This window comes from Cynocephalus volans, chromosome 7 (assembly GCF_027409185.1).
Source record: "Cynocephalus volans isolate mCynVol1 chromosome 7, mCynVol1.pri, whole genome shotgun sequence".
NCBI lineage: Eukaryota > Metazoa > Chordata > Mammalia > Dermoptera > Cynocephalidae > Cynocephalus > Cynocephalus volans.
In genome coordinates, this window is record NC_084466.1 from 94867925 (window position 1) to 94887357 (window position 19433).

The following is a 19433-nucleotide window of genomic DNA, read 5'->3' on the forward strand; positions in this document are numbered from 1 at the left end:
TCAGTGCTGGCTGGTTACCTCAGTGGGTTAAAACATGGACTAGTTTAACACCAAGATCCAGGGTTTGATCTCTATACTGGCCATCCATCCAAAACAAAAACAAAAACAAATGTATCTGCTCACCCAAAGAACAGACAGACAAGTCCAAAAACTGAAGGGCTTGAATTATAAATAACTTGCTGTACTCTACTTTGGTTTTAGTTTGGGAGTTACTTTCAGTAGCTTTGAAACAAAACAGGGGGTTGACCTGTTAGCTCAGTTGGTTAGAGTGCAGCCTTGTGACACCAAAGTAAATCAATGGTTGGGATCCCCGTTCTGGCCAGCCACCAAAAAAAAAAAAGAAAACAAAGGAATATCCTAGTCAAAGACTGAAAATCATAGCGGTAATGTACAGAGAATTCTGCCATATATTTATAAATAATACAGAAACAACATAAGGCCCAGAGAAATCAAAGAATATAAAAAAGACAATGTATGAGACAAAATAAACATTCACCTACACATACTCGGAATTGGACAATAATAAATGACTTTAAATTGAAACGAGAGAATTTAGGTCATGTATTAAAACAATTTCACGAATACATAGATTAGCAGTATTAAAATGAGAAATCTAAAGATTCTTTTTCTCTGAAAATAATAATAAAAAGAAAAACATACAATGGCTTTTCTTAGATTTTTTTTTTTTTTTTTTTGTCGTTTTTTCGTGACCGGCACTCAGCCAGTGAGTGCACCGGTCAGTCCTATATAGGATCCGAACCCGCGGCGGGAGAGTCGCCGCGCTCCCAGCGCAGCACTCTACCAAGTGCGCCACGGGCTCGGCCCCTTTTCTTAGATTTTTGAAACATGTATGACCCTGCCTTAAGAAAGGAGAACTTTAGTTATCTATCCCGGTCCCTTTGAGCACTCACTGATTAGCAATTAAGAGTTTAAAAAACAAATCACATGATCGTCACTTTATGTTCTTAGCCAACCAATAAGGAAATCCTCATTACGTTGCAAGGCAGTATAAAACAATTTATATTGTAAACCACCATAAACATTTTAAAATATAAAGTCCTGCTCTAAGGCAAAACATTTGATTTTATCAAACTTTACTTAGATCTTTTGTCCACATAAAACTGAACTGAAACTGTAAAAATCAAAAAGGCATTATTTAGAAAGTACGAACATTTCTTCTTCACTTACCTGGTCTTTCTCATGGGGGAGAAGGCTGACAGGTGGGAGTGAGGATGGGAAAGCACTGGGATATTGGGGTGCCCCTTTGCCATCTAAGCTCCCATAATTGACCCTGTACTGCGGTCCATCTTTCAGTAACCTCCCATTGTTCACAGCACGTTTGGCCCCCAGTCGCAGCCGCTGCTGAAAGGCTGGGTTGTTGGTGGTGCTTGTGAGATCACTTTGACTTCTGAGATACTTCTCTATGTTCTTCAAGGAGGAGCCATTTGGCTCCTCAAGTCCTTCAATTGCCCTCCTTAAAAGTTTATTCCAATCCACATTGTGGAGATCATTGCATGAACCTCTAGATCCCTTAGTTGACTTAGGAAAAGTGCCTGGTTTAACTGATGAAAAGCGCCCAGGGTTGTCTGGGTCCTTATAGGAGGCAAGGCCTTTGTTGGTGACTTTGAGAACTGAGCCATCCTGAACACTGAGTTCCAGCTGTTCAGAGACTGTCTTCTTGTCCAACCCATGGGAAGTGCTGACCGCATGGCAGATTCTCTCTTCAGAGGGCCTTTGCTTTTGCTTTTTTATTTTCTGTATAGCTTCAAGAATCCACTCTGTATAAAGTGGGTTTGCAAGTTTTACCATGGTTGACAAATGACTTCCTCAATACAAAAGTTACCCATAGAGGTTCTCCTTGTATTTAACAGAACTTGCACATTTGAAAGTCATTTACTATTCAACAAATGGGCAGAATATTCCAGACCATATTAAGCAACATCTTACAAATATCCATCCTTAAGAGATTCAAAACAGGACAAACAGGCAATGTTGATAGTTGTCTTATTTTACCAACAGGAAAGACAGCATTCGGGCAAAGAACATCTTTAAGTAGGAAATCAAGACCTTAAAGGATAAAAAGAGGGGAAAAACTCTTAATAATGGAACTTCTAAAATAAATAAGAGATTCTTTAGTATTACTTTTTCAGATGTAAAATGACCACAGAAACAACAACAGGCAGGTGTTGTGTAACACAGCCACAGAGACTATATTTTCCAACCAGAAATTGGGTCACAGTCTGAAAAGGATTTTTTTTTTAGGATTTTCCACTTATTTATAAAGTCACTTATAGGACATTAAGAGATCACATTTAAGTTATATATTTAATGGATTAATTACCTTTATTGAAATTAGTACAAGTATATAAAAGTGGTTCAACGCATATGTCTATCACAAACATAAAATGTTAAAACATCAAAGAATAAGTCTATAATACAAAAAATCTGATGGAAGTACATTAAACTTACTTTAAGAAATCTTAAACTTTAAAAAACAAAGTGCAATAATTCTGATTTCAGCTAGGTATTATACTTCTCAAGTCTCACACATAAGAAAATTTCCCATCTAGCCACTTCTATGGAAACATATCCTCCCATCCCTTTGCAAAGGGTCTGTGATACTCTGTAACCTACAGGTTGGAAAATTGAAACTAATATAGTAAGAAAACCCTTCACCTTTAAATAATATAGCACTCTAGTTATCTTAATAGCTAATTATTTCATTAAACAGCTCTATACAAGTCAGGTTCATACAAATCTGATTCCAGGTAGACAGTGGTATTTGCTCTCTGAGTGACTCCTGGTATATACAAAAACCAGCTGCGATCTCCAATGTGATGCTGAGTACGTCTAAAAAGAGCACCAGGAGAAAGGGTCCTGGCCTGGGAACTGGACCAGACCTGGGCTCCAATCTTGCTATCCAATGATAATATCCACATCTTAATTCTTTTTACAAAGTTTACAGAGTATGCTCACATGTAACTTGTCATTTAATCTGCAGGACAACTCTGTGGGTAAACTGAGGTTTGGGGGAAGATGAAACTCACCCAAAGTAACAGTCAATAGCAGACTTAAGGCTCAAACTCAAATGCCTTTTTTTTTTTTTTTTTTTTTTTTGGTGTCTGGCTGGTATGGGGATTTGAATCCTTGACCTTGGTGTTATCAACACTGTACTCTAACCAACTGAGCTAACTGACCAGCCCCTCAAATGCCATTATTCTAAAATCCAAGTCCAGCACTGTTCTCACCTGAGCCACGACTGCCTGCTCTAGCTAGTTCTGCCTCTGCAGACAGACTAACATGGGTCTGAATCCCAGCTCTACCAATAACTAGTGGAGAAACCCTGGGTAATGACTTAAGTTTCAGTCTCTTTACCTTAGGCAATACTAGAATAAACTCACAGGATTGTTGAGAGGACAAAGTAAACAGAGTATCTAACATTCAATGATCAGTAGCTATTCATCACTTCTATAAAATGCAACGTCTATGCACTTTGAAAAATGTTTCATAAAATAACAAAATTAAAGTTATCACTGGTTATTTATTTAGATGGAATGTACCTAAAAGGGAAAAATAATATCTTTCCTCCAAAACATTAGCCAGATATACCAAAGAATATAACATTTGCTTTCTTTTTTTTTTTTTTGTCTTTTTTCGTGACCAGCACTCAGCTAGTGAGTGCACCAGCCATTCCTATATAGGATCCAAACCTGCGGCGGGAGTATTGCAGCGCTCCCAGTGCTGCACTCTCCCGAGTGCGCCACGGGCTCGGCCCTAACATTTGCTTTCGAAGATCATGGAGTGTTGTTGAAAAAAAATTGGGCCACTGAACTATACTATTCAAACAATCAGCTTGAAAGAGGTAGTTTATTTAAGCAGGCTTGTCCTCTTTGTGATCACTCCATTTTTTTCCCTCAGTTTCACAAACTTGGGGCTGAAGAGACTTAAAGGTCATCCAGTCCAAACTCTAGTTATCCAATAAAGATCCCTGTCCAATATCCCCAACAGATAAGCCATCATGTCTTTACTTAAAATATTTCCAGTGATTGAGGTTTGTTACTTTTTGAGGCAGCTCACCCTACTGTTAGACAGCTCTAGATGTAATAAGTTTCTTGCTCATAGGAGCAAAAATCTGCCTCCCCATAACTTCCACCCACTAGACCTAGTTCCCCTGGAATAATCCCAAGACATTCCTATCATTTCTTCAATATGACAGGCCTTCAAAGACTTGAAAACAAGTATATTTTGAAAACCACTAAAAACCAAACCCCACTCTACCTCCAGCCCCACCTTAGACTACTCATGTCCCAGTTCCTTAACCTTCCCACGTATCACTGCGTTTCCAAGCACCACCTTCGCAGTTGCTCACTAGTCTGGCTGATGCCCATCTTAAAATCTGGCAGTCTAGGCATTATCCAATTACAAATGCAACCCAAGATTACAAGAACTTCCTTAACAGCCCTGCCATACAATTAGCATGCTGAGCATGCAGCCCAACTGAAAATCCCAGACTTTTTCAAAATTACTGTCAAGTTGAGTCTTTCCATCCGTTTCTTTGTGCAAATCTAAATGCTGGGATTTAAAGTTTACTACAGTTCAATTTCACCTAGTTGGTGTGAGTCTACTTTTCCAACACATTAAAGATTGCTTTGAATCTTGATTTTGTCATCTATGTCATCTACAAATCTAATAAGCATTCCCTTTTGTGTCATTATATAAATCGTGGACAAAAATGTTAGACTTGGAATACAGTGTGTTTAGGAATAAAATCATTGGCTTTCACAGTACAACCACTTTTTGGATAGAACACAGGAATCATTCTGTGTCAGTTAAGTTTAGAGCAGGAAACTGATCTTTCCAAAGTAAAATGGTTTGGGGCAAAATTTCATTAGAAGACATTTTACTGTATCCAAGTAATTATTTCATCTTTCACCATCTATTCAGAATCACAACTAATTTAATTTGACTACACAAAATACAACTGCAGGAAGCAGAAGATGTCACAGGAAAGTGTCCAATAATGCAAAATTGCTTTTAGGCATTTTGGTTACCCAAGCAAATGAACATACGTTAAAATAAAATGCATTTCATAACTAATAAATACCCAAAATACACCTCATGACAAGCTTTTACCACAATATTTACCCACAATTGAAATATTCGTTCATATCAATTACCAACACATTTTAGTAAGACCAACATTTTATATCTTAAAAATGTAATAAAATAAGGGAAATACCAGAATTGGAACTCCAAACGTTTTAACAGTCCATGACAAAACTGAAGATTGTCCAGGTCTTCAGGCAAATCTGCCAAAAGATAAAAAGTAAATGTTCATTTGGAATGAGGACATCCTGTCAATTCAGCAACCACCTTCGGATCTCCACAAGTATTCCGATTCCAGACAAACAGCGGCAATGAGTTTACTGGTACACTACACTTGCTGATGTATCAACTCTTTCAGACCACTAAGGGGTATTTATGAACACGGAATTTGTGACAGGAAATGAAGCCCCACGGAAAGTGCCTAAAGAAGTAAGTAAATTTCACTCTTCTTTAAGGTCAGATCTGTTCTCCAAATTTTTAAAATCAGGTTTGTAATAGATTCCTTCCTAAGAAAGAATCCCATCATAAAAACACTCCATTATTACTCAAATAGCCAGGCAGGTAAAACATTTTACCTGGGGTAAATCAAAAGTTGTTTTAAAAAAAATTTTTTTTTAATTAAAAAAAAAAAAAAGTTGCTTCAAAATCAGCATTAACTTTCCTGGGTAGCATTCTCTATTTGTCCCAAAGGCTACCTAGCACCTAGGTATTGACTGAACTACCAAGATTTGACCAATAACTTCACCTAGGAAAAGAATGTACTGTACCAGTTTCCATAATAGTAAATGTGTATTTTTTGGTTTTTGAGTTTTTTGTTTCTTTTACGTTTTGTTTTGTTTTTCACAATAGTAAATATGTATTGACACAGGTCACATTTTAGGAAAGTAGTGACCATTTCTACTTCAAAGGCAAAAAATAAGTTTAAAACAACAACTGTGAATAACTGTATTTTGATCTTATACAAAACAACCAAGCAACCTTAGATCCTCCTCTTCCCTTCCCCCAGCCACCAATACATACCCTACTCCTCAATTTAATCTCAAAATAAGCTTTCATCTGACACCAACCAACAGAGTTAATTAGGCAGAAGCAGATGTAACTCAACAGCTCTTTGCCACAAGCAGAATCACTGTGTTTAAAAAAAATACACAGCTAGGAGAGGAACAAAATCAGGAGCCTCTTATCTGTAGCCAATTCTCAACTAAACACATGTATATTATCCACTTTGTATATTATCCACTGCAAATTTTTTAACCTTAGGCTGATTTGTTTCTGACATCCCACTGGTCCCACTGTAAATTGGCATAAGCTAAGAGAATAGATTGAAAATCAATATCATTTTAGCCTAAGCAGTATCTAACTAGAAAGACAAATCTAGTTAAAAAAAAATGCATAATTCACTCAAAAGTCAAATAGAAATAATTGTTTTTCCTGATTCAGAATTATCCACATCACTTCTCTTTTTCAGAATACTGGGATTTGTTTCATATGTAGACAGAACATTCTATCACAAACTAAAACCCTAAAATCATTATTCTCTTTTCATTTCTTCCTATAAAAACTTGAAAGTTTGACAAAAAGGCTATCAAAAAGGTAGCAAATCATCCCAAGTTAATTCTGGGGATTCATGCTACATCAAATTAAATTATTGTATTTTCTAAGGTTGTAAATCATTTTATTTTTAACTACATTTTATCAGTAAATTATGTTGTATCATAGCATCGTATAATATAACAGTATTTTCATCATTCATTATAAACTATTCTAAACAGATCTAGAGAAATGCTTAGTCCAACTCTGAGCTTTTAGCTTCATTGGTATTATATAAACATCAACACTATTCAGAAATATTCATGTCAGCATAGAAGAGTCAAAATATCCTGGATCATAAGTATTATGCAAGGCCTCCTGTAAGCTTTTACTAAAGCTGTGTGTTGTTTCAAAATCAGTGTCATGAACACTCGAGTCATGAGATTATGGATGAGCCAAAAACAGCGGTAGAAAAAAACAAAAGATTAATAATAGAATTTACTCTTTTGTCATCCTGAGTTTTACTTGCTAACAATTATTTTTAGCTCTCTTACTTTTATAAGCTCCTGGATTTTTTCAAAGTCCATTGTGTAACTAACTGAGTGAGCATTCACAAATCTTAACAGTATCTTCCAAAACACAACATCAACTGCTTAAGGGAAGGGACCTTGACTTATTTTTCCTTATCAACACCCTGCTCAGGGTACTGACACAGTTGCTCAAAATAGCATCCTCAGTTAACAAACATCTGACAACATCAAACATCATCCATATGGTGATAGTCATTATCTTTCAAGTTCTGTATGCATCTATTTCCCCTAAAATTAATGCTTGAGGCCGAAAACAAGTGAATTGGGAGGTGAGGTTATAAATACTAATCAAAGAACAACAACAAATACTTAGTGAGATGATGTTCCCTGAATGCAGCCCTGTGGTAGGTGCTATGGGGAATACAAAGCAAAGCTGGAGACAGAACATATGAGAAGCAGTTAAGAAATAATAAAGCACTGTTTGGTGCTTCAAATTAAATACAGAATTACCATATGACCCTGCAATTTCATTTCTATATATCCAAAAGAATTGAAAATACATAACAAATTAAGTACAGGTAAAAACACATAACAAATTAAGTACAGGTATGCAAGTTCACAACAGCACTATTCACAACAGCCAAAAGATGGAAACAGCCCAAATGTCCATCAACAGATGAACAGATAAACAAAATGTGGTATATCCATACACTGGAATATCATTCAGCCATAGAAAAGAATAAAGTATTGACGCATACTTTGTATGTCCCAGGATTTCCCAGAACCACAACTTGATCACAAGAGGGGTTCAATATCTATTTGTTAAATGGATGCATCAATGAATGAATGACGGAATTAAGGAGAAAGCAAAGAAGCCAGGCTGTGTCACATGAACGTGACAGATGAAGTAAAAGGAAGCCACAATAACACATAGTGAAGTTTGCACACGCACACAAATACCTGTTGAATGTTTGAATCACTCTGGCAGTAGTATCCATCCACCATAGGCTGGACAGAAGGGTGAATGAAAGGAAGAAACAACCTCTCTTCAAACACGGACCTTGTTCAACTTGAGTCTAACTTAGCAGCAAGCCCGGAGCAGGCACTCAATAAATGTTAGCTGAATTGAATATTTAATTCCCACCTTTTCAGAGTAATACTAAGTTCTTTCCCACTACTCATTAACATAGAGAGGTTTCAATTCATAAGCTAATAATGTTTTCTAAGGATTTCTAAGAAGCTAAATCACCATGAAAATTATCATTTCAACTAATACATATTATATTAATTGGAAGTTTAATTTTTCATGTCATGCTCTCCTAGCTGACAATATCCTTGTTATGTCATTAAACTGTAATTGTGTAAATCTACTTCAACAAACAATAACTGAACCATCAATAAACTATTATGGTTTCCATAATCCCTACCAAAGATTAGTTTCAACATCATCATCATTAGTAGAGACATGTCCCAAATCTCCTGGTGAAACCCATGAATTAGGTTTGCATAGTCGTCCCTGCATGTAAGTGCTCAATAGTTTCAGTCTCTAAAATTTAATCACACTTTTAGGAACCTCACAGGAAATTTGATCCCTTGTAAAACAGAGGATTTTAGAGACAAGATGAAAAGTCATTTGAAGTCATCAGGCCTTTGGAGCCAGGGTACACTGATTAGTAATGATGATGATATAACTAAGCGCTTTCGCTTAAGAAATAATCAACTAAATTTAGAGTGTCTTTTTTGGCATTTAAAAATTCCTATTCAATCCTAGATTTCTCCCTATTTACAAATTAGCTTTAGTCAGATATTAATTACAAAGACTGAGAACTATTAAGAAAAAAACTAACATCTGAATTTTTTAAAGATTATTTTTGAAAAGACAGATTATTACAAATGTCTTCAGACCAGATACCCAGTACACCCTAATAACAAATTAGGGTTCCCCCTTTGAGAATCTAAAGAAAATCATAGATCTACTTTTAAAAATGAACACATATACATACATATGTTTGCATACATTTTCAAGGGTTAACAGACCTTCTATCACCCATCCATGGACCACTTAAGGTCCACGGGCTATACACAGAGACGTATTTTATCCAGTTTAACAATAGTTATCGTTGTGTGCTTTAACTAGGGCACGTTACATTAAAAGTAAGGAAGTTACTCTCTTTCATTTTGGATATTATCAAAAAATAGGCTTCTGAAATTTTATTCAACAAGTAGGTGTGCTGCAACAGGACGTATCTAGAGAGTTCAGGGATCCACTCCCCACTTTGCCAGCTAGCTCAGCTGTGGAACACTGGTCATGTTACTAAATCAATCTAAATCTCAATTTTCTCATCTGTAAAAACGAGAATACAATCCTGTTTTACAGAACTGTTAAGAGGAATCATTGAGATAAATATGAAAGAAGCAAGGAGGGTGGCAGACACAGAGCGGGAACACAATGAAATGCTAGCTCATGAAAGGAAAAAGGGCAATACAGTCAGCTGGAGACCTGTAAAATCTAATCTGACGGAACTTCTGTCTATATGACCATTTTCTCCTAAGAGACAGAGGAAGTCAGCACCTAGTTGTAGTTATAGTGGCAGACAAGTAAAAATTCAAGACAAAGAATAGAAGAAAGTCAAGGAAAGCAAAAATAGATTTGTAATAGCAAGGTTGGGGGTCAAGAAGAGTGTATTTTACTCATAGCTATCCATCTGCCAAGGTCAATAAAGCTTTTAAGAGATACTACTACATAGGAGAATATCTTCTTGACCTCAGGGTAGGAAATAAGTCTTAAAACAAGACACAAAAGCACTAACCATAAAGAAAAAAACCAATAAATTTGACTCCATTAAAATTAAGAACTTCTGTTCATTAAAAGACACCATAAAGAGAGTGAAAAGGCATGCCATGGAATGGAAGAAAGTATGTGTAACATACACACATAACAAAGGACTTGTATTCACAGTAAATAATGAACTTTTAAATAGCAATAAAACACACAAGCCCCAAATTTTAAAAAGGTGGGGGAAGGGGCTGCGGGGGGTGTGTGTGCAGACTTGAACAGGTACTTTACAAATGAGGAAATCCAAATAAATATATGAAAAGCTGTTCAACCTGACTACTAGTTGGGTAAATGCAAAATTTACCAGATTGGCTAAAATTTAAAAAGCTAACAAGACTTGACAGTTGGAGACAACAAGCAGTGGAACACATATATCACTGGAGAGAGTGTAACATAGTACAGTGCTTTGGAAAACAGTTTGGTACCTAGTAAAGGTGAAGACAAAGCACACACTACGACTAGGGCAATCATACAACTCATCATTCAAACCCAGGCAGACACTTTTCAGAGTTAAAGGTGTAATAATTACACCTACACCAGGACAACAGGCATATAAACTGGGATAAATGGTCACCCTGCCTATGAATCAGCCATTCCATTCCTAGGTGTACACCTCAGAAAAACTTGTGCACATGGCACCAGAATGATCATAGCAGCTTTGTTCCCAATTGCCCCACACTGGAAACAACTCAAATATCCAGCAGCAGTAGAATGAATGATAAAAAATTGTGGCGTATTCTCTTTCACAGGTCTACAAGAAGACAACTCTCAGAAGACCGTGGGAGTCCTACAAAAAGGTGCGCAAAGGGGCTATGAAAATGCAAATTAAGGGATTCTAGGAAAGAGATATCCATTCATCCCACTTCTCCCATCCATGCATCATTTACCATTCTGCAAGCAAAGACTCATCAACCACAGCCCACACATCCCTACTTTCATAAGACAATTTCCTTTTCTCTGGATACAAATGCAGGCACACATACACACATGGAAAACTGCAGGTATGTTGTAGAGAACTATCTATAAGAGTAGAAGCCCAATCACTTAGTTAAATCTTTTTCTAATCGGTATATAAAAATCCGTGAAAACTTTTAAAGCACATTAAAATTATTTACCAAACTTCCTCAACTACCTTCCAATACTCACCTTATTTATCTTTCACTCACATTACACTTTACACCTGACAGTTTCACAAGTAGTGTGCAAAATAAACATATGGTATAATAGCAGTGACATCACATCCACTCTACTCAGAGGCCTAGGTGTGACTAGTAAACAAAGCTTCTTCTACTGTCCATGTCTTCACCATTGGCCACTCATCCCCTGAGTGCCTCCTTTAATATTAAAACCTTCCTCTTTATCTTTTTTTTTTTTAAACCATCACTTCTCCCCGCCCCTCCCCCAATTTTTAACCTTCAGTAGAAGTTCTCAGGTAAGAAAAAAAACAAAAACAAAACAAAAAGGTGGCCGGTTATCTCAGCAGGTTAGAGAACAGCCTTATAACACCAAGGTCACAGATTCGGATCCCTGGACAGGCAATCAAAAAAAAAAAAATTCTCAGGTAAGAATCTTATCGCCCTGCCCACTTTCTTCACACCTGCCCCCTTTTCCTACCCCCACCCCCTAAATCCCCTGTCCCTATGAGACTTTCTGCTAGATATATTTTCCAAGTTCTAAGCAGCCTCCCTTTCTTCCATCCACATTTACTTCTGCTCTGCTGTCTTAGCATCATCTTTCAGAAACTCTCTCAAGCATAACCACCCCTCCTTCCATGTTTTCTAAAATGCTTCATATACCCCAAAGCTAGCAAACCTTCCTGTTCCAACATGCCGATTCACCCAGATACCTCTTTCCCATCACAGCAACTGTACCTGCTCCTTGAATGGGTCAATACTTCCTACAATCCAACACCTACTCTTGCACTGCTTTCTCAACTCTACTCGACATCTATCACACCCAAACCCATCCTTACTCTGCTCCCAAACAGCTGCAATCACACCTTTCTGCATCTTTTCACCTGCACTCACAGACCCCTTGGTCCCCTTTCCACATCTCCAAAACTGCATCCCTGCCTACTCTCCCTTCTGCACCTGTTTCTACACCGCCACTTTACCCTCTCATCCATCCCTAACCAATCCTCCCCAAACCTCGCTGGGCCCCCACCGCTCCTACCAGTTCACTCCCACTGAGAAATTCTCTCCCAGCCCCCGCCTTCCGAATCCCGGAACCCGCCCCCACCGGCCCTGGCCCCGCCCCTCCACCCTCGAGCCCCGCCCCTTGCCCTAGAGGCCCAGCCGAGGGGCGGGGCTTGTCCCTCCTCCCCCTTTCCCCCGCCCCCTACCGTCACGCTCAGGGGCAGCCTGACCCCCAGCGGCCCCGCGGTGACCCTCGCGCAGAGGGCCGTGGGAGGGGCGTCGCAAGCCCCCGATATCCCCCCCGTCTGTCTCCCTCCCGCCCAGTCTCCTCCCCCTGGGAACGCGCAGGATGCGTGACAGACCTGGCCGCGCGCCACAGCCACCGCGCCTGCCGGGGGCGCTGTCGCTGCCTGAGAGAGAAGCCGCGGCTGCCGACTGGAGGAGGTGCCGTCGCCTCCGCCACCGCCGCCGCCAGGGGTAGGAGCTAAGCTGCCGCCATTTTGTGTCCCCCTGTTGTTGTCGTTGACATGAATCCGACATGACACTGATTACAGCCCAATGGAGTCTCATTAAACCCGAGCTGTGGCCCCGCCCCTCCGCTGCTCCATTGGACAAGACCACAGACACTTAAGGCCACCCGTTGGCCTACGAGTTTGTCCATCACCCACTCACTAATCACTCCGCAGCCCATTGGGGCTGGTTCCTGCCGGTCATTTCGCCTCCACATAGACACACCCCTCAACCCATCATTCCCCCCTCCGGCACCACCCCGGGGGAGGGTCCACTGCCAGTACCAATCAACAGACTGCTGGGCCCGCCTCTTCCGGGCACCTATTGGCCCAGCCCTTTTTCTCTCTCCCAGACGCCGCGCCACCTCTACTTCCACCTACCCGCCCCCTCTACCTCTAGAAACGGATTGGTCTACTTGCAGCCGAGGCACTTGGCCTTATTGGCTGCAGACAACGCCAATCAGAAGGCTTTTTCCCTCTCCCCTCCCCCACTCAAACCCAAACCCCCTAGCCCGCAGCTAAAGTTTGTGTGAGAGCTGATCGCTGGCGGCGGCCGCAGGATTTAGGGGTGGGCGCGGGCGGGCGCGCGCGGGCGGGCACGCGAAGTTAAAATTCGAGGTTCTCAGTCGCCAGCTCGCGCGGTGGGGCGCGCGGACGGGCGCGCCGCCCGGAGCGTTCCATCCCGCCCCCTCCTCCACCCTCTCTGCCGTCCCGTCCCGGGCGACTACTCGCCCGCCCCCTGGCTCGCATCCTCCCCCCAACACACACACCCCTACCCTGCAAGCCCCAGGCCGGGTGCCGGCAGAACGACGTCGCTGCAGCCTCCTCGCCATCCCATGCAGTGGGGGAGCAAGTCCCTACCCGCCGGGCGTGCAGCCCCCGGCTCCACACTCGCCCGTGTCTGCAAGCACGTGCACCGTTCGCCGCTGCCTCCGGCCACCCCGGTCCCTGCTAACCTCGCCTGCAGCCGGGCCAATCGCTTGCTGCCCTTTGTTGCTGCAGCCCGGGTCTCCCCGCTGCCTTCTTCAGCCTCCGCCTCGTCCTTTACCAGCCGCCCGGGTCCGCAGCGCCGCGCTCCCCCCGCCCGGGACCCACCGCCGCCGCCTCCTTCTCCTCCTCCGCCTCCTCCTCCTCGGCTCCGGGCTGCAGCCTACAGAGCCCGAGGCAGCGCCGCCCAGCCCCGCTCCCCCCGCGCCGCCCGCTAGCCCGCCCGGCCCGGCCGGGGGCGCAGCCCGGACCCCGCCCGCCCCAGTCTCCGCCCCGGGGGTACCTGCCTCCGCCCCGGGGGGCTCCGCTCGCCGCCCTCGGGGGAGGGCGGGGATGCCGGTGTCCGAGGGAGGATGGGGACGCCTGGGCCGTTTGGGGCGGGGAGCGTGCCCGCCAGGGCTGGGGCTGAGGAACGGTCCTCGCCGGTGCGCCCCCCTTCCCGCCGCCGTGGGCCCCAAACTTCGTCCTTCGCCCGGGCCTTGAGCCCTCGGGCGATCGCGGCAGTTTTGGGGTGGGGGACGCCTCGGGAGCTGTGTCTACCCTGATCAGGAGGAAGAGGGAGCAGTGACATTCAGCAACTGCGGACAGGGCACGGCGGCGGCATCCTTGGGTGGGAGTGGGGATGTCAGGCGCGGGCTGGAGGCGGGAGCTGCCCCTCAAGATGCCCTCTCCGGCCTGCGAGGAGCTGACGAGCTCTGAGCCGCGTACTGGGTGCTTTCTTGGGCGGTGCAGCCTGATGGCAGAGGTGCTGGGGGCGGGGGGGAGAAGACCGCTGGGGGGCCCTTCCCCCCTTTGCTCTAGCCAGAGCTCTAAGGAAGGCTGAAGGCGAAGTTAGGTTTTCCAGGCTTCCCCTGGGCCCCCCGAGTTCCTGAGGCCCACTAGAGGGAGGCTGGGGGCTCCTCTGGCCGCCCAGACGACCACTTTGACGCTGCCCACATGCCTCCCAGCGCCCTCTCCGAAAAGAGCGTCCCTGGTTCTTCCCGGAGATGGGTGGGATGCTGGCAGGGGAGACTTTAGAAAATAGAAAAGGAAAGCTCGAGAAATGCCTCCTACAGAGTATGAGCACGAAGTTTCCCTTCCCAGGCGCCATTTCTTTAGGAGGCGGAGGAGAACTATGGCTTTGAAAAAGGACCAAGTTTCAGGCCTGGTGGCCTGGGTGGAAAACCACCTGTTGAGTGAAGTCTGTCTCCAGAGTCAGGGTGGTCTGGAGCCCTGGCGGGGTGATGCAGGGTGCCAGGGAGTGGAGGCCTCAGACTTCCTGCCCCTGGTTTACTTCTGCATCTTCATGCCACTGACACTTCGCAGTAGCAGCATCTTCAACTCCCCATTAGAAACCACTGTACAACTAGGTAGGTACTTTGTTAGAGCAACTTATCTCAGTTCTTATCTCAGACAAACAAAACAAGCAGCGCAGCCCTGTCGTCAAAAGCAGACCACAACACACACTTCACTTTTTAAAGATGGTCTGCTACTTTGGGGTGTGAGCTCCCCCTATTATATATGCTTCTTGGCAGCAAGGTGAGAAAGGAGCTAAGACAAAGGGCACAGAGTTGGATGAAAGGAGAGAAAACCGGAGAGGGAGAGCAGAAGAGTTGTAATACTACACTCAAAACTGTCACTGGTTCCATTATAAACCCCTTTTATAGGTGTTTTATTACTTGGTTGTTAGTTTTTAAAACACAAACCTCTTTAGATTAAATCTTGGCATTCGCAGGCTTAGCCCAAGGAAACAAAACAGGGAAAGCTGGCCATCCGCTTGGCTACTTTTGAGTTACATTACTGATAAAACAAATAAACAGCAGGTTGGGTTTCCTCAGAGTCTCTCCCTACCTCTTTTATTTAGTATCTTCAGTAGCTTGCTCAAAGTGAATTTTTACTAGCCATTAGTTCATATATTCAGACTAGTTCATTTGGGTATTTCAAAGAGAAGAACATTTATAATGTGTGCTTTTTTATAATGCAGGTGCTGGGATTTTCATTCTCCAAGAAGTTACTGAGTAAATTTAAGAATCCTGGCAGGCTTTGTAGCCTTTTTTTGTGTGTGTGTCTTTTTTTTTTTTTTTGTCTTATGGTCTGCCCAGATGCACTTTAGTTTGTAAATTACATTTGAGTCCCTTAGACTGCATTTTATCTCTCAAGCAATAAAAATAAACCATGTCTTAATTAAAAACAAGTTTTAAAACCCCAAATCTGTACACGCAAACTGAAGTATGTTAAAGAAGCAACTAAAGACAATAAAAGTCCAAAAGTACACATTTAAGATGTCTTCAGCCACGAATTGTGGGGGATTTATGAGCATCTAACACTCATTGTCACTAATGAGTTATCCACAAGGATTTTCAGTGAATCCGGAAGTAAAGAGATACCTCAGAGTTGTGTTTGCCTAAACTTGTGCTCTTATAACCCCAGGAGCTGGCAAACACAGAAGAGAGAAATGTCTTTGTCCAACAAGTTGATGTGTTTTTTGAGGTTCTGTTCTTAAACATAGTTCTCTAACGGGTGTGACAAGGAAAGGGAATCTGTAGCTTTCCCATTGATTCTCTTTAGGATTACTTGTCCTTTGAGAAATCTGGCTCTTGAGATAAGTGGGACTGGAAAGGATAACAGAGACACAGCCAGAGATACTTAATGCTTACTCCTAAACCTCTCTCTTATCTGTGGTATCTCAGGTCCTCTGCTGAGCTAAATACCTCAATTAAGAAGTTAACCTAGAAATAGCTTGAACTAAAAAGCATGGTGCATATTTTGCAAGCTAAAGGATTATGAATCTAGAAGCTCATCCGACCTGTCCCCCACCACCCCAAACAGCTGCCAAAGGCCACCACTGACCAGAACTACTGACAACTTGTAACATTGCTCAGAGTGGTCAGCATGATCTGGGAATAGGTGTTTAAAACAGGTTCCTTGGCTGAGCCCCAGAAATTCTGATTCAGTAGTTCTGGAGCGGGGCTCCCAAATCTACGTTTTCAGCCCGTGACATGTCTTGAAGCTTACGATCACTGAATTTGAGAACCACTGTCTTAAGTGGAATGTTCTTTTTCCTAAACTGGAAAGGAAGCATTTCTTCTGTGAGTGTCTTAGCCAGAAAGTCATAGTCCCTAGTTCTGGGATGATTCCATAATCTGACCTATATGTCCTTGAGTCCTGAATACAGATAAGAGAGAGTGCAGAGTAGCTGTGGGAGCATAAGGGAACAAGGAGAGTTTGATCTTTTGGCTTTGTTTACTTGCTCAGAGGCAAATCAGACAAACAGCCCGATAAGAGGTACCACATTCACTAACAAGTCCTTCTGAAGGAAATTGGGTAAGAAGGCAGCAGGCAAGCACTCTGAATTTATTAATCCAGGGCCCAGCCCATGGTGAATTCTATTTACATTCAATTAGTCACTTAAAAAACAGTGGGCTACACCTCCCTTCCAATTGCTACATGGAATCCTCTCCCTTCATGATTGGAAAATGTGCCCCCACAAGGTCACAATGTCTCATTACATCAGTCAAGGGCAGAGGGCATAGGAGATGAACAGCCAAATCGTTAAATAGGTAGCAAATTCAAACTATCGCTCTGTATATAAAACAGTCTGAGTTATCTCAAATACCACTATTCTGCACTCACACCCCATTTGTGCATTTTTGCTCAAAAACCTTTAATGTCATTTAAATCCATTCTGTGATAACACCAAAGTCAAGGGTTGGGATACCCTTACCCGCTAGCCACCGAAAGAAACAAAAAAATGCATTCTGGATCAAGTCTAAACTTCTCAGGCTAGGCACATCAGCACCCAACCAATCTCTCATCTCTAAATCCTCCTGGCCCACCTGACTCCTCCATGCCCAGCACATGCTGTTCGCTCTCCGTGCCTTTGTTTTGTACCTTATCTGATGAAGACCTTGAAGAAGGGCTCCTCCAAATCCCTTTGCTACTGCCTCCTCTGTGAAGTTTTCTTGATCTTTGCAGGTAGCCCACAGGACTCTGAGCATGCCTTTTCTCTAGCCCTGGCACTTGTTGAGTGCTTAGTTAGTTTTTGTTGAATTACAGAATAAATACAAGCACTTATAACACTTTGTCATATTTTGCCTGTTTTCCTAATCAGCTTTTCTACTGCAGCTTGTTCATCTGTGTAACTGCCCTGGTGCCATAGAAGCTATTTAATAAAGAAACAACATCCATACTTATAGTTCGCATCCCTGGACACATATTAGGATCACCTGAGAAGCTCCTGACCCCAGCCTAGAACCTAAGTCCCATCTGAGGCTAACTAAATTAGAATATCTGGGAGTAGGGCCCATTTGTCATTATTTTTCAAAGCACCCTGTGCAGTCAGGGTGAAAATATCTATAAACCAGGAAAATGACTCAGCATCAAGTGAAAGATTCTGAAGAAGACAGGAGATTGTAGACTTAGCCAAATGTTGCTGAGGACACAGCATTTTCAGGGATCTTTTTGTTTTGAGACTCAAAGGTGAGTCGCAATCATTAAATAGTCTTAATAAAGACTCAGTTTTTAGCACTAGGCTATAGCAAAGAGAATTTGAACCACCTCAGTGTTTAATTTAGTGAATTATCCACAATCTTTTGGATTTTGTAGGCCAGTAAAACTTAAAAAGAATTCGTGAAAACTGATAGATTGCCAACTTCTCATTTTCATAATAAGAACATTTTTTAAAAAGAACTAATGGCCATCTACTATCTACATCATTTCATAGAATAAAGGACACTTTAACCCCCCAAATAGTAAGAAGAGCATACCCTCCAAATAAAGGATAGCACTTCCCATGAGAGTGGATGGCTTTCTATCAACATATTCATTTTCTTTTTTCCTTCCTCTTTTTTTCTCTTTTTTTCCTCTCTCTCTCTCTCTCCCCCCCTCCCTTTTTTTTTTTCATTTCAATGTAGACAGTGAAACGATCTCTGAGTCCACCAACCTGACCATAGTACATATTGGAATCATTGAACTACTTTATACTTCTCCAGGAGTAAGGAAGTGTAGGTCAAGTTCAATCTAACTGCTAACAATTTTTTCCAGTATGTACCACCCAATGTGCTCACCTAATTGAAAATGGTTTTTTTCTTACTCCATCTTCAATACAGAAGGGGGGAAAAAAAAAAAAACAGCTCAGAGGGCCAGTAGCAAAGGAATGTGGAAAAGAGCATCAAATTAAGAATAGGACACCCAGATTTATTTTTATACATCTCTGTCACCAATATTTGTCTTTGGGCAAATCACTGAGTTGCTGTGTCTTAAAACTTGGGTTTTCTATGAGGCAGTAAGCCCCATGTGTACAGCTGTATCCTCAGAGCCTAGCACAGTACCCAGTATATAGTTGATGCTCAATATACATTTGTTAAATTAGTGAATAGATTTAATCAAGGGAGTTATTTTACATCATCTTTAAAGTCTTTGCCAGCTCTCAAATACTATAACTTATTTAAACAGTAAACTACAAATCTCTGCCCTGAGTTTTTCATTAACTTACCCTATGGTTCCCAAAAGGTCAGTATTCTTGTATGTAAAGTGCCTAAAGAATTGATGAAAGAGTGAAACTTCTGAATAACTTTTTCTTTTTTCTACTGTACATTTTAAATTATAAAATTCCTGAACTTACTTATCATAGAAAGTTTTTATAATAAAAGGAGAAAAATTAGTTGTAGGTACTAACACTGAAAGATAATATTTTAACACATTTTTCTAGTTTTCTATCTAAGTTAGCATTTCTATTGTGACTGAAGATTGAGATAAGTTTTTCAGCTAAGGAAACTAAGAGTAACTTACTAGAGTACTAGAATGTCAAGCCTCCTCAGAT

At 41.9% G+C, this 19433-nt stretch overlaps 1 protein-coding gene across 3 annotated transcripts in view; it reads right to left on the minus strand.

The window, feature by feature from the left end:
* The window catches only part of KAT6B (lysine acetyltransferase 6B), a 185990-nt gene extending 173332 nt beyond the window's left edge, over nt 1–12658 (minus strand). For all 3 annotated transcript variants that reach the window (XM_063102116.1, XM_063102114.1, XM_063102113.1), the window contains exons 1-3: nt 12500–12658; nt 5240–5309; nt 1189–2067 (exon numbers count right to left, since the gene is read on the minus strand). In XM_063102116.1, the coding sequence (XP_062958186.1) occupies nt 1189–1809 (621 nt within the window). In that variant the 5' untranslated portion in view covers nt 1810–2067; nt 5240–5309; nt 12500–12658. The remainder of the gene's footprint in view (nt 1–1188; nt 2068–5239; nt 5310–12499) is intronic.
* Between the last annotated feature and the right edge of the window lie 6775 nt (nt 12659–19433).